General features: G+C 38.8%; 2 protein-coding genes across 6 annotated transcripts in view; one reads left to right on the forward strand and one right to left on the reverse strand.

Annotated features, from left to right (window-relative positions):
- The window catches only part of LOC105673747 (uncharacterized), a 3,471-nt gene extending 1,209 nt beyond the window's left edge, over positions 1 to 2,262 (forward strand). Inside the window, exons 2-6 of one of the 3 annotated variants that reach the window (XM_012369592.2) lie at positions 74 to 165; positions 1,040 to 1,139; positions 1,217 to 1,326; positions 1,413 to 1,504; positions 1,587 to 2,262. In XM_012369592.2, the coding sequence (XP_012225015.1) occupies positions 105 to 165; positions 1,040 to 1,139; positions 1,217 to 1,326; positions 1,413 to 1,504; positions 1,587 to 1,802 (579 nt within the window). In that variant the 5' untranslated portion in view covers positions 74 to 104 and the 3' untranslated portion in view covers positions 1,803 to 2,262. Of the gene's footprint in view, positions 1 to 55; positions 166 to 1,039; positions 1,140 to 1,216; positions 1,327 to 1,412; positions 1,505 to 1,586 lie in introns of those variants that run through there. The other 2 variants (XM_012369593.2, XM_012369594.2) reach the window with 2 other exon arrangements.
- Positions 1 to 14,014, reverse strand: part of Cbl (E3 ubiquitin-protein ligase CBL) — a 25,107-nt gene extending 11,093 nt beyond the window's left edge. For all 3 annotated transcript variants that reach the window (XM_067360083.1, XM_067360082.1, XM_012369591.2), the window contains exon 1: positions 12,902 to 14,014. In XM_067360083.1, coding sequence (XP_067216184.1) covers positions 12,902 to 13,449 — 548 coding nt within the window. In that variant the 5' untranslated portion in view covers positions 13,450 to 14,014. The remainder of the gene's footprint in view (positions 1 to 12,901) is intronic.
- Positions 14,015 to 14,519: the final 505 nt, after the last annotated feature.

Consider the following 14,519-nt stretch of genomic DNA (forward strand, 5'->3'; position numbering starts at 1 on the left):
ATTGTTTTTCAACTTATTTAGAGCTCGCACTACAGTATAATATCCCCTGTACTCGACTCTGGTATCTCGACAGTTTCAGAAGCGAGGGCTTCCATACACCGGAAATGCGCATTATAAAATTTATGCTACCCATTGGGCTTACGAATTTAGCCCGAAACTTCGCAGGCACGTAATTTGATAATTGCTTCTCATTATTGCATCATTTCCCCTAATTAATGATAGACATTTATCTAATAGCACAAATAACGGCAATTATTGTCGAAATAATCTATAATTGTATAAAACAAATCAGTATATGTATATGAGAATTATTTGTATGTATAATAATTTGCTCTCGAATAAATTAGCATTTAGATTTAAATGTTTTAGAAAAAAATGAGAAATAGTGAAAATTTTCAAAAAATCTTATCTGATTCAATTATTCTTTATAATGTTATAGTTAAATAATCATAATAATGTGGCATATGTTTTCAGCATTATTTTTGTATGATTTATTTCAATTAATACTTTTTTATTCAATAATTTACATTAAGCAAACTTGGATCTCTGTTTTTTTTATTTTTTATTATAGTAGAGAACTACATTACATTTATTAAATTGTTCGCCTTTCGCGATCTGCGTTCAATTATGTTTATTTATATCTTGGTGCTTTTTTAATATAAACATTGTTGCAATATGTTTCAAAAGCAATTATTCTGCACATACAGAATAACGATGCATGCGACTATTAAATATGCAGCATTTTTGTTATTTACTAATTAGTTTACTTTGAAAAGCATAAAGGTTGAAATTCTAATGGAGTGTTTTATTTTTAGAAAAGTGTTTTAATTTACTAAAAAATGCGGATTACAATGACTAATATAGATTAAAAGAAAGAGAGAGTGAAAGAGAGAAATGAATTAACGTCGGATTGTAAATAAAAGTAAAACGAATGACAATTGAACTAACTTTCTCCAATTTGTAAAATAAATTACCTTTTATTTGCGATGCGCAAATAAAATAAAATTTCTTTATTATTTGAAAATTTTCGCAATTGTAGTTGCAGCAGCGATGAGCGGAAACATGGATTATAAATCAGCTACGTCGATTTACGACTTCACGGCGAACTCTATCAGAGGAGAAGAAGTCCCTTTGTCCAAGTAAGCATAAATTCTCAACTGTACCGAAAATATTGTGTTGTCGAAAAGATGTAATAACATCTGTGTTGTTGGTCTAGATACAAAGACCACGTGTGTGTGATCGTGAATGTTGCTTCGAAATGCGGCCTTACAGCAACGAATTACAAAGAATTGAATGAGTTGTACGACGAGTACGCCGAATCTAAGGGTAATTTTTTTGTGCTGCGCAAAATTGAAAATTATTCCTAACAATGAGATTGAACTTGTTTAAATATCTTCTTTGTCGTCCGCCAGGACTACGAATTCTAGCATTCCCTTGCAATCAATTCAATGGACAAGAGCCAGGAGACAGTGAAGAGATTTGCAGTTTCGCCGATCGTCAGAAAGTAATATTTCCGTTCAAATGAAATAATTGTCTTCTTCCTTTCTTTACAAATTGATGACATTTGTATTTGATATTATTCACAGGTGAAATTCGACTTGTTCGAGAAAATCAACGTAAACGGAGACAACACGCATCCCCTTTGGGCATATTTGAAGAAAGAGCAAGGCGGTTTGATAGGTAATTTCATAAAATGGAATTTTACCAAGTTTATCGTAGATAAAGAGGGCAAGGTCGTCGAACGGCACGGTCCTAATGTAGATCCGCACAAACTAAAGGATCATCTTGAAAAATATTTTTAAGTTGTTCCTCTCTGTATAATTCTGCAAGATTAATGTTATTCATATCGTATGTAGCGTTAGTGTGAATTAATTCCAAGTTTCTTCAACAAACTATGAAATTCGAAACATAATAATGTAGATTCTGCGATATATTATGACGTATTCTGATGATGTAATTATGAATCGTCTAAATAGTTGGAAATTAATTATTATCTGCACATTTTGTCTTGCATCGAACAATAAAAGATCTATTTATGACAAATTTTCACACAAATATTATTAGCTTTATATTTTTAACTTTAAGTTCCTATTAGTGATTTTTCACTTTTTGTGTCTTATACCAAGTAGCAGCAGTAATATTAATTTGTACTTGCAAAATTAAGATTTAACGTATATATGTATATGTACATCACATTCGTGTAAAAATATCAAGCTACTTCGTAGCATGATAAAAAAAGGAATAAAAATTGTTTATCCAGTATATATTTACTCAAGATCCTACACACAATCCTTTGCGAATTATAAATCACATATTTTTGAAAGAATATAATAGCTCAAATGTAATAAGTATATTTCTAGAAATTTGGCATAAAGAAAATAAAGCTTTCTCGCTTCAAGCAAGTTGTGCTTTGTTTGTCGTAAAAGAAACATTATATATGATATTTTATTTAATTATTTCGTACAGTTTTAAAATGTTATATTATGATCTGCTTTTACAGCAGCTTGTCGAGTATCGTATTAAATTTCATTCTTTCGTCAAATTGCATAACAATAATATAAAAACTTAATTATATTATATATGTGAATAATATTCATAATATTTTAAATGAAATTATGTTAGATAACAATTGGATAAGAAAATTGTACGAAATGAGAATGATATTGCGCGTCGAAGGGTTAAATCGATATTCTACTGTGTTTCAACTCCAAGTATATGCTTTAGACATGCAGAATTGCTATCAATTAGTTTCGGAAACTTCGTACCGACGTATCCTAGCAAGCGTGGTCGACGTATTTGTTCAACTTCCACAGTAGTATGAATGCAATTTCACTCGTGTGTATACACACCCACCCTCTTTCATCGCCATAATTAGTGATGCAATCGCTTTCACGCGGCGTTTACTTCGCGCGACCTTATCTTTGTTTTACGGTGTCACTAGCAGTTAATTCAAGTATACTACACTTTTAGCTTAATTGTGCCTTTTTAAACGCTCCCGCATTGTGGCAGCCGCCCAAGCGCAAGACAATCTATCATTAACTTGTTTTAAAAGATACGCACACGTGCGTCCCCATTTATCAATGTAAAAATTTCTTTCCACACATTTCAAAATTAATTAACAAAATGCGAGAAATAATCTCTATATTTTAATACATTTATATATTATCGGTGAGTTTTTCAATTAATTCACCAGTTAGTTCGCTTTATTCTTGATTAAAATACCGGGAGTTTTTCGTGATAAAAAAATGAGAATTTTTTAAATCAAATTTTTCTCGGTGCATTTAATATCTCCTTGCATTGACTTTTACGTTGGATAAATTTTATTTTATTTTTTTTAATCGATCTATATTTTCAATTAACGAAATATCTGCCATGGATGTGTCAAGGATTCGTTTAAATTGAGATCAGGTGTTCCGATGGGAGCTCATACATATTCTGCATGTACGAGGATCCGTGTACATCATATATAACACGCGTAACAGTCTCGTAATTTATTAGTAGACGTCGCGCGAGACACCAGGTGTCGACAACAGGACAAGGGTAAGTGTGACGCACGCGTTTGCTGTCCTGAATTCGCATCCCCGCGCTGACGACGCAGGCCTCGCTACCGACCGCGACCGCGACGTCGTCGACGACGACACGACGACGACAATCAAAATGGGTCACGTCCTCAAAGCATAATCTCGGACTAAGCGTTCCACAATACACGCGCGCACGCGTGCGCGCGTACGCGTGGACGGGGTATGGTTAATGTAGAAAACCAAGTTGAGAGATCTAACGCTATAATTAGTTGTCCTTGCTTGCCGACTGATCCGAGGCTCGCCTCCATTCATAGAACATCGCTTTCTCGACGTCGTCTCCTCCAACGTGACGTTTTATTCGCCGCAAGGGCAATCTCAAGCGCGATAAACGAGAGAACAGAAAATGTCATTTTTCTCTAATATTTAATCCCAAATATATTTTGTTATTTTTTATAACACGCGAATAAATGGAAAAAAGAAATAAAGAGAAAATTTATCAAGTCCTATCGTTATATGAATTTGTAAACGAATTTAATATACATTCGTCGGATATTTATTTATTGATATCTCTTCGAAACAACTTATTGGCAAGCTACTTGTTTAACAATTCAGAATTATCTTACGTAACCAATCGATATTTCCATTTTGCTGGAAATATTTCCACTTTCGGTGCTTTAGATTTCGAATCTGCGAATAATTTTTCTCGTGAAAGATATTGGTTATCCAACTTTCTTATAGCGACTCGTAAACGAGATAGTATAGCATCGTATAACGTTCGTTATAGTATGCGCGAAAATATGGAAAGGTTTCGAACATTTATAGGAAATAACGCTCACAATCTCGATATGTCAACGGAGAGACCTTTGAAGGTTGTGAAACTATCGAGCAAGACCAAGCGGCCGACCGAGCCCATATCCAGGGTAAGGTGCGTGGTAGATTAATATACCTCCTCAAGTATTGATTTTAGGGAAAAAAAAACAGAAAAGAAAACAGAAAAAAAAATGACTCACGTAAAAGTTATAGGGTATCAAAGAGGACATTTATAGTGACCGTAATTGTTCTATATAAATAAATGACGCCACAGAGGACTTACGTCATTTTTCGAGAAAATGCTCGTCAATGACAAAGTAACTGTGCGAGAGAGAATCAAAATTCTTGGATGATCTCCTATCCTCTTCAATTCTCAACCCATACGTGGGCGTATCTCCACGTGTAGCGATATAAACGAAATGCTGAACACGGATCAAAGGGACTTACAATTTAAAATAACCCCAAGTTTTCTAAGGATCCACCTTAAAATCTACATCAGAAGATATAATTCGCGACGGAGTTCGGGATAGAACTCTATTTATAACTTTATATGCGCGCTAATATAACACACAAGAAACATTTGAAATATTAGAATATACTACACGGGGAATCGCCCAAAAATGTCTTAACGTATAAAATTGATTGATTGAAATGAAATTTTAACAATTCGAAAAACGGGCATATCGCATATAGATATTCACGCATCATGGCCGTTGATAAAAAATATAAAATTACATTTTTTATCTAATTTATTGTACAAATTACATGAATTGTACGTTTAATCTTTTACACACGTCGAATGCTTAAAAATCCTAGACACCTAGACACGATATGCACATCTCGAAAAGATCTAAACCGAAAGTGCAACCGGTATTATTAATGTCTGCAGTGTGTGTATATTCCGATATTTGATATGTATGCCTTTTATTATATAAAATTATAGATGGGTTTCGTTAATTATAATGGATGGTCCAAAGCTCGGCCAAATTCCGAGGAGATCTTTTAATTCTCAATTAATGCGCTTCACGATGAGAGAATAAAAAATTGAGTAATTTTAAAGTCAAATGCTTTAAGCCCTGCTTTGGACAATGGATGGATAAAATAAGATGATGCATGCAGAGAAGAGAGAGAGAGAAATATATTCCGATTATAGAATGCTGTCAGCGATGAATGAAATGATGCGATTGCATAAAACGACATCCTACCGCCTTCGCAAAATGGATTTCTATTAATTTTCTTCAGCTCGCTTGCTTTTTAGCACCGGAGTGAACGTATACGTAAGACTAATCAATAGCGATGACGTAAAATTACCCCTGAATTGTCATTTATGGCAGCCTTTAAGGGCTGACGTTGACGTTGGTAACATTAAACGGAACCGTTACGCTCCGCTTCGCGGAGGACGCACCTGGTTCCAGGAACGTTACACATATTGTCTCATGCAAACGGTTATCAGCAAAGTTCAGCCGTCAAAGGCGTCTAATTTCAACTTTTACCCTTTCCCGCCCACATGTAATGTGTACGCGAGTTATTCCCTCCCCCTTCTCCTAGGTACAGCATCCCTATATCTGGCGTAAGATCCGTCCAGATACAATTACGCAATGTGCAGTAAAAATATCCATCCACGGAAAATGTCAGTGGAACGGCTGGATTTACGCGTTTCAAGGATGCTGCGTCCGTTCAAAAGGTTTTGCATGCTCGCGTGAACCTATAACGCGAGTTCCCTCTCGACGATGACATACGATGATGAGAGAGAGCCTCCCTCTCCCCTACATTAAAAACTGCATTATCGGTGTTTTATCGAACGCCCGTTTTCTTCGCAATATTTCCGCTCTGACATTTCCGATTATTATAATGTAAATGTCGCCATGGTTGTTTCCCGAGTTTCACGCGTCAGTCGAGTAAAAAACTCATCTTGAGACACCGCGTAGACCAGCGAAGGATAATTCAATTTTAAATTCATAATTGGTAACAAAATTTCTTATTAACTTAATTCTTATTAACTTAAACTTAAAGATGCGGAAGGAAAAATGATGAAGAGAAATTGATCGCGTGTAGTCTCTCAAAATCGATTTATCGAAAAACGAAACAACTTGCACAGCAATAATTTGTAATAATCTGTAAACAGCTCGCGATATGATATCTCTTCTTTTTTCCTGAATCAGGATCGGAGACCGCGAAAAAGAGAGAGAGAGAGAGAGAGAGAGAGAGAGAGAGAGAGAGAGAGAGAGAGAATGCATAAAGTTCACGATCAGGTTGACGATTTCCGTCGTATTTTGTCGCATTCCGTCGCACACGATGATGCTAACCCACTCGCGAGTGCTCGCGAGAGTTAGGCAAGCCTGAGAGCAACCTCCCGCCGATAAACGTGGGCCGGCGTGAGTGACTCCTCCTCCGTGCTCGCCGAGCTCTCGCCGATTCATGCAATTCGCCTCGTTTAATTCGCCTTAATCGCGACGTCACGTCCCCTTCCTTCCGCTTCGACTCACGTGCGGATGTGAGCTTAACTCACCAGCCGCCGCGAACGGGGAGAGGGTCGGCTGCAGGGTCGGCTGCCGGCCGCCTTTCAACGTTGCACACGTTATAACGCATACGGTATACGTATTATACGAGAGCGCGTGACCGGCGTGACGGAGAGCCCATCCGAGCGATGTGTCGAGCGTATTCTCACACGCGAGAGCGATTCGTCTCCGCGGAACGCACGTGTAGAATCAAATTTGCGTTCTCGTGTATCTACCCGATGAAAATTAAAACCGATATGATATCGGCAAGAGATTCAGATTTCGATATCACGTAAATATCTCGTTAAACTGACCTTCGATTTGTTTATTTGCGACGATGAAATCGCGGCAAACGACCAACATTCACGTATTCATAGCGCACGCGAAATTAAACTCGCCCAAATTATGCCAATTAACGAACTCGACTCTTCGCAGCGCTCTCAATTGTCAAATCGAGAATTTGAAAAACATCTGTGTTAAGCATTTCGCGCATAAAAATAAAAGCTCGTGAAATATAAAACTTGATTTTTCTCTTTTTTAAAGTTTGACATTTCCGACGTGATAATTAATGTTCATAGCTATAATCTTGAACAAAAGTCAGATTTTATTACATAGTTTAATCCAAGATTTAATCACTAACAAAGTTTATAACGAAATATTATTGTACACAGTTTAATCCGTCGGATTAAAATGTTTTCATTAGATATAAAACGTAGTATAGTCCGCCAAGTTGGAGAAAATGGAAGAACAGACTGAGAGAAAGAAAGGAAGAGAGAGAGAGAGAGAGAGAGAGAGAGAGAGAGAGAGAAACCAAGTGACAGGAAGAGAGAGAATATGGATAACAGGAAGCTTTTTATTAGAAAAAACTGTGCATCCTTTCTGATTAATTTTCATTAATAACGTTTAAAAGTTCAAAAAAAAATTATTCATAAATTAAAAAAGTTTACAGTAAATTGTGATGTTCTGAAAATTATTTTACGTGTCTGAGTAATTCGGTTTTACTTATTTTATTTTTATTCATCTACGTGTACACACGTGCACGCACAAAATTATTATTTGATTCATTGTGACCTGGACAATTTATTTATTGTGATATAGATAGTTGGGTTTTCGCATGAAAAATGTTGGAGTTTATATGGACCGCGAATGACACTTTCCTGTCGGACCTCATTTAGTCACCGGAAGATTAAATTTCGAGCGATCCGAGAGCATGCCCGGTTAGTTACAACACTGTCACGAGCGTGTTGCTCACGGCTTAAAAGAGCCGGCATTGTGTACACGCCGGGGCCGGATGTTCGCGGATCATTTGACCGGAAACTGAATGTTCGCGCATCGGCGTAATCGAGAGAGTTCGCCGCATGCTAATCGCGCTGCAATCGTCCGCATCCTATGTGTGCGAAAAGTTCTCGCCGTTCTCCAACAACGAAACATTGGAAGCGTTTGCGCTAGAAACCTAACAAATGTCAGAGATGATACAGACATTTTTAGATAAAAAAAGAATTATAAAAAAAGACAATGGCTTTGATAATAACATGATTGATAACATTTTTTTAAAAACAATTTAGAAATATTTTTTTTTTTGTTTTTTTTTTAGCATTCTTCCCAAAGAGAACACCAGGTCGAAGAAACGTCTAATAGACGTCTATAGACGTTTCTTCGACCTGGTGTTCTCGCTGGGTTTAAAGTAAAAAAAAAATTCGTCTCTGAAATTTTGTCCTCTGAAAAATAATGTATTATTATAAAAACATGTATGTTGAAAATGAAGAATGTAAATTGTTCCAAACATTTTTGATTGCACATTTATTCGTTCGTTTGTACTGCAATTTTTTTATTTTGTTCATCTCTGCGAAAGAGAAAACTAAATCTTGCAACGAGTTGACAGAATGTTATCTTTAAAAACGGCGTCAAAATAAGATTGATTTACAAATAAAGACCTGTTGGCATCAACGCGCATGTCTGCCAAGTTCGACGTTCCGACGCGTCGTTTCGCGAGCGCGTGCACGAAATACGCGACGTGCGCCGTGCCGCACCGCGCCACACCGCGCCGTGCAAGAAGCGGTCATTCATGAATTGACTCGTCCCGCTCTCTCGCCGTTTATTTATACCAGCCAACACACACAAGTCGCCGCCGCCGCCGCCGCCACGCCACGCGGCCACTGCAACGGTGCAGCACGACGCGACGAGATGAGACGCGAGGCAGAGCACTACGCGTTGCACGATATTTTCCCCATTAATTCCGAAAGAGCGCGTCCGCGGTGTGACGATAACGGTCGATACTGTATCGGGGACTGTCCGTGCGCGGGTGGCTGCAAGGTCGCCGGATGTAGCGCGCGCATGTATACCGGAAGCGGAGTCTGTATGCAAGGTATGGGCTCTACGTCAGCTTGATCTGTTGAATGATCCGCGAAAGTGTAAAACTATCGTTTCGAAAAAGAGAGAACGAAACTGGAATGCAGCAACTGAATACTTTTCAAATCGCCCAAGGGTAAACTACCCTTATTCTGTATCTAAAGCGATAAAAAATTAACTCTCGATTACAATGAGGATAATGACGATTCACACGATCGTCTTCTTACTTATTTTGGGATATCCGCGACAAATAGTGCAATAAGACATTCCTTTACATTATCAAGATATTAATTAACAAATCTGTTCATAGTCGAAATAATAATAACAATAACTAGTAAGCGAATAATTAAAACAACTAAAAAAATAAGTGGTCGTCTTTTGTGAAATAATCTAATCGCACATTTCCTGTAGGATAAACTTTCTTCAAAATCATGAAATTTAAGAAACGGAAACACCAAGTGATTAATATATGTAGCGATTAAATAAATGTAATCTAATCGCTAGAAAGCATTTTAGAAAATTATGTCCAACTAATCTACAATTTTTCTATTATTTTTTATTGTCTTTCCTTTTCTTCTCTGCCTTATTGTCATTTTATAAAATGTTCCACGATATTAACACTAAACAATTCTAAAGCGATAAAATATTAACTCTCGGTTACAATGAAGATAAACCGATTCGTACGATCGTTTTCTTATTTATCTTGGAATATCCGCGAACAAATAGTGCAATAAGAAATGAAAAGTCGAAAGATGACGATGGTTTAGGAGTTGAAGCGATAGCAGTTGGAGCCGGACACGATTTATATGGCTGAATGTGTCATCGTCGTCGGTTCTCGAAGCGTACGCGGGAACGGAATCGTTACACCGGAAGTTGTTTTATGCTAATGCAGCGGTATCTATTTGTCGGGCTCACGCCCGTATGCACGCGCGGCTCGAGAGTGCGTTTACCGTTTCAGCGTGACACGACACATGCACTTTTGTATGTACATGTGTGTGTGCGTGTGTGTGTCACAAGCACGACAATTCGCTGCCGACGCGAGTCCAACCGGATAGAGCATTCTTCGTTTATTACCGCCGAATGCATTAAATCGCGACGTCGCGGGTCAAGCACACGCGATTGACGTCAGAGTGTGCGCGGCGAGGCAACGCTTCTCCTTGGCTTTTCGAAAGTATCACTGACGCTCGTGATACTTAAACAGCTCTTTACGTATTACTGTTTTTACAAAGTCTCCTATTTCTATCTTGACGCAAATATCGAAATTACGACGAATTCTCGAGCCACGAGCAACGAAAGTGAAACAGCGTTGAGTTTCGTTGAATTTCAAATCAACTTGGATGGTGTTTTAATTCTGGCCACGTTTGTTACAAATATGGATAATATTAGAAAGGCGCAATAAATAATCGTTTGTTTTCGATTGCAAATTTGTCAAATGAACTGGTTTCATTACAGTACAAGTGAAACACTTGCAAAATCTAATTAAAATTGTACGCTATGTAATGATCTAGACAACAAATGGACCATTGATTTTGCTTGCTCCATTTTTTTTCTTTTTTCTCTTCTCTAAAAATCTTAAATATATATACGCGTCTCACTTTAAGCATAGGGAGACTAATCTAAACTCAGTTATAAAAGGAATCGATTCAGTACATCCGAGAATAAATTTTCTATTTCATTCACTTTTTTCGATGCGCGCGCGCGCGCGTGAAAATTCTTGACTCACCATCACCTTACGCGTCGTACGTACAGGCGAATGCGCCGCCCGACACTTCCGGTCGATAAAACGCATTCTCTATAGAGCCCACACGGTTGCACACGAGCCGACATGTCCCGCTTTTCGGTGCACGATAATAATGTCAATATCAACGATAGACGTCCGGTGTCGTCTCGTTCATTCGTCGCTCCCTCCCCTCGCTAACCCATTCCCTCTCTTTCTCTCTAACGCCTGTCCAATGATTTCAGGTTAGGTGTGCGCACGTGCGAGCTATGCTTGCGCGCCTTTATTATTTGTCTTTACGCACTCGGAGACACGTGGGAGCACAGGTGTCTTGCAGACCGTGTTGGAAGCGGAAAAAAAACAAGGAAGAAGTGAGGAGGTGAAGAAGAAGAGAAAAAGGAACCGCATAACGAGCGAGCCATGTAATATTTCATCGCAAGATTTGTTTACTTGGCGCGAAATGCTGCCTTCAGTCGTCTGATCGGTCCGTCGTGAAAACTTTGTCATTGTTCCATCGTCACGTTAAATTTCCTACAACACGATGCAGCAAAAGTAGCAGGATGTGTATCGCAGAACGTAACGATACGACATATTGAGACAAAAATCCTTATATATCTATACTATAAGGCTTAGGAAATTTACACAGAGACGTGAACGCTCAAGCATTATCATTGTGATAATTCTCCAAGAGTTTTGAACGTCGATAAACCTTTTTTTTAAACTCTGACGAAAAGTATAGCGAGTTTCTCCACGAAAACGATTTTACAAGACAAAACTTATATGAGAAAAAATCGGTTATACTTTCTCTTGTAAAATATTAAAACAAGAAACAAAAGTTTTATCCGCCAAGATTTTAATATTACGATCCTAGCTTTAGCAACTTGGAAATTTGTACAAAAGTCGTAGACTTTCTTTGCAGTTTCAAATAAATGAGCATAACGTAAAAGTTTCAGATCCGTCGATCTCGAGAGCCAAACGTTATACGAAAGTTTACGCCTTGTGAAATATCAAGATAAAAATATCATTTTCCAAAATCAGTGATTTTGAAATTCTGAGATCCTTATACACTGCAATATTTTCACGAAATCAACTTTTTTTCCAATTTGACTAAAAGTATAAAATAACATAGATCTTTCGATGGCAAAAATGAAATATTACGCAGAAATTGACAATTCTATAAAATATCAAGAAGAGTATTATTACTTAAATTGAATATTTTTTTTCAAATTTTTAACCGATTCCTTATATCCTATGCTCTGAAACGAAATGGGTTTTCTTGAAACTAAATTTTCAGTTTTCTAAAAATTCTCTAAAGTACTAAAGATTTCGGATACCTGGATTTTAAAAATCGGACATTACGCGATAAGAGTAGAAAATGGAAATTTGTGAAATATTGAGAAAGAAGTAACATTTTTCACATTAAACTTGCGAAGGGCGCCAAAATTCTTTAATGAAGATTTCGCTTCAGAAAACAGTACACTGAATTGTTTGGAAAGTTTTCTAGTTTTTCTTCTATCTAGAACAATGAGATTAAAAACTAAAAGACTTTGCGAACAATCCAATATATTAATCGACAGGTACATAACTTGCTTGAAAATGATACTGCTTTCGATACATCGCAACATCTCGTGGCCTTGTAAAGATTAATAACCTCCGAGAATCCTGACATTTTAAAATATTATACTCCAAAATATGCCACGAAATAAATTCGTTTTCAACTTTTATGAAAACTACAAGTAGTCTTGAATTCTTCTACCTTGGAAATCGAAAAACAAAAACATTCCTAATTTTATGATAGTAACTAATGTTTTTCAACAAACATTTACATGTTGTTGTTTCATTTAAAAGTTCGGCAAATGAATGAAATGTCGAAATCCTTAGATTCCACGATTTTGACGAAGTCACAAAGTCATTCGTAAAATTCGAGGAAAGTCACGTCACAGCAAACAACGGTCGGATCTTTCGCTCTCAAGTAACAAGGGAAGAAAAAACATTGAACGACGTACCTGTTCCCGAAGCGTTCTTTCCAGAATTCGGCGGCGTCGGCCTTGGTGATGCGAAACTGATCGCCGGCGAACATCCCGTTCGGGAATATCGCCTTCAACTCGGACAGCATGTGACTGAACACGAGGCTGAGCTTGGTGAGATTCCGGCGGTAGTGCGACGTCTCGTCAAACATTTTCTCCTTGCCTTCCTTGAACAGCTTGATCGCTTGCTTGCATTTACGTATCAGGTTGTTGATGAAGACGCAAAAGTGCTCGTTGCTGTGCAGTACTTGCATCCGGTCCTCGTACTTGCTATAGATGAGCCGCAACCGCTGATACGTGTCCGGCAGAATATCGAGGATGAACGGAGGCGAGTTTTTCAGGTTCATGCGCTGATGCTGGCACAGTTTCACCACCTTGTCCATCAGCTTCCAGGTCTTGTCCAGCGTGCGCTTGTCGGTAGAGAGCTTAGGCGGCGTCATCGCGTCGGCGAAACGGCCGTGCAGCTTCTGGAAGATCGAACCGATGTTGGCCGCGCGAGTGCGACTGCTATGTCCGGACGACGACATCTTGACGGATGTAGTATCCGTGGCTCGTGCGTACACGCGCGTAATACACCGGATCTCTCTTCCTCGTTCCTGTACTTCTCCCCCCGCGAGCCCACACACACTCGCCACACTCGCGCGTTTTCTCTTTCTCTCTCCTTCTCTCTCTTCCTTTTATTCGCACCTCACACCCTTCTACCTGCCGCGCGCGCGGCACTCTCTTGCTATAATACTTAAGGTTAACCCGCACACACACTGAGAACGATAGATCGGCACACCGCGCATATCTCAGCGGGACGCGACGACGACGACGGTGGCAGCGGTGGCGGTGGTGGCGGCGGCGGCCGCGGCCACGACAACGTCCCCGCGAAGCCGCGGACACGGGATGCAGCACCGGAACCTCGCGCGATACCGCATCCTATTTATCTCACTAACGACGGACTGTGGTCGACGGGACCAGGCCGGATGCTCGCGCGGTGACTCGCGACGAATCACGGCGAATCGACACTATACTGACACGAGGACCGTACGAGCGAGGGAACCGTTCCTGAGCGTGTCGCGGCGATTTCTGCTCGCTTTCGCTGTCTCTTCGGTTTTGTGGATTCGCCGTTGTGGCGCTAAATATCTTTTTGCTCATTAATGTGCGCATGCGCATTCATTCCGGCGCGAAATTTCTTTTCCGCACGGTACAATATAACGTTTGCTCCTTATATAAGATCAAGTATGTACAAGACTGTTTTGTTCATTTTTTTCAACTATAATTAATTTTAATTAATCAAGAGATTCTTCAATTTTTTTCAACAGACAAAAAATGCCTAATGGCGCCCTTGAATTTTTTTCTACGGCCAGAGAACACCTGATTGCGTCCTCTAATTTCATAATTCTAGGGTCTTTAAGCGTGCGCTCATGCCATCTACACGCACTATCGGCAAGCTGGATGCATACGTATAAAAATAAATTACTAAAAATGCTGTGTTTTGTATGGTTGATTTTTAATAATTTACTAGTTTGCTAGCGAATTGCATAAAACAAGTTGCATAGTCTGATGCACGCTTAAAGGTATATTCAGACAAATCTGCATAGGTGCATATGCA

Source organism: Linepithema humile, chromosome 8 (assembly GCF_040581485.1).
Source record: "Linepithema humile isolate Giens D197 chromosome 8, Lhum_UNIL_v1.0, whole genome shotgun sequence".
Lineage (NCBI taxonomy): Eukaryota > Metazoa > Arthropoda > Insecta > Hymenoptera > Formicidae > Linepithema > Linepithema humile.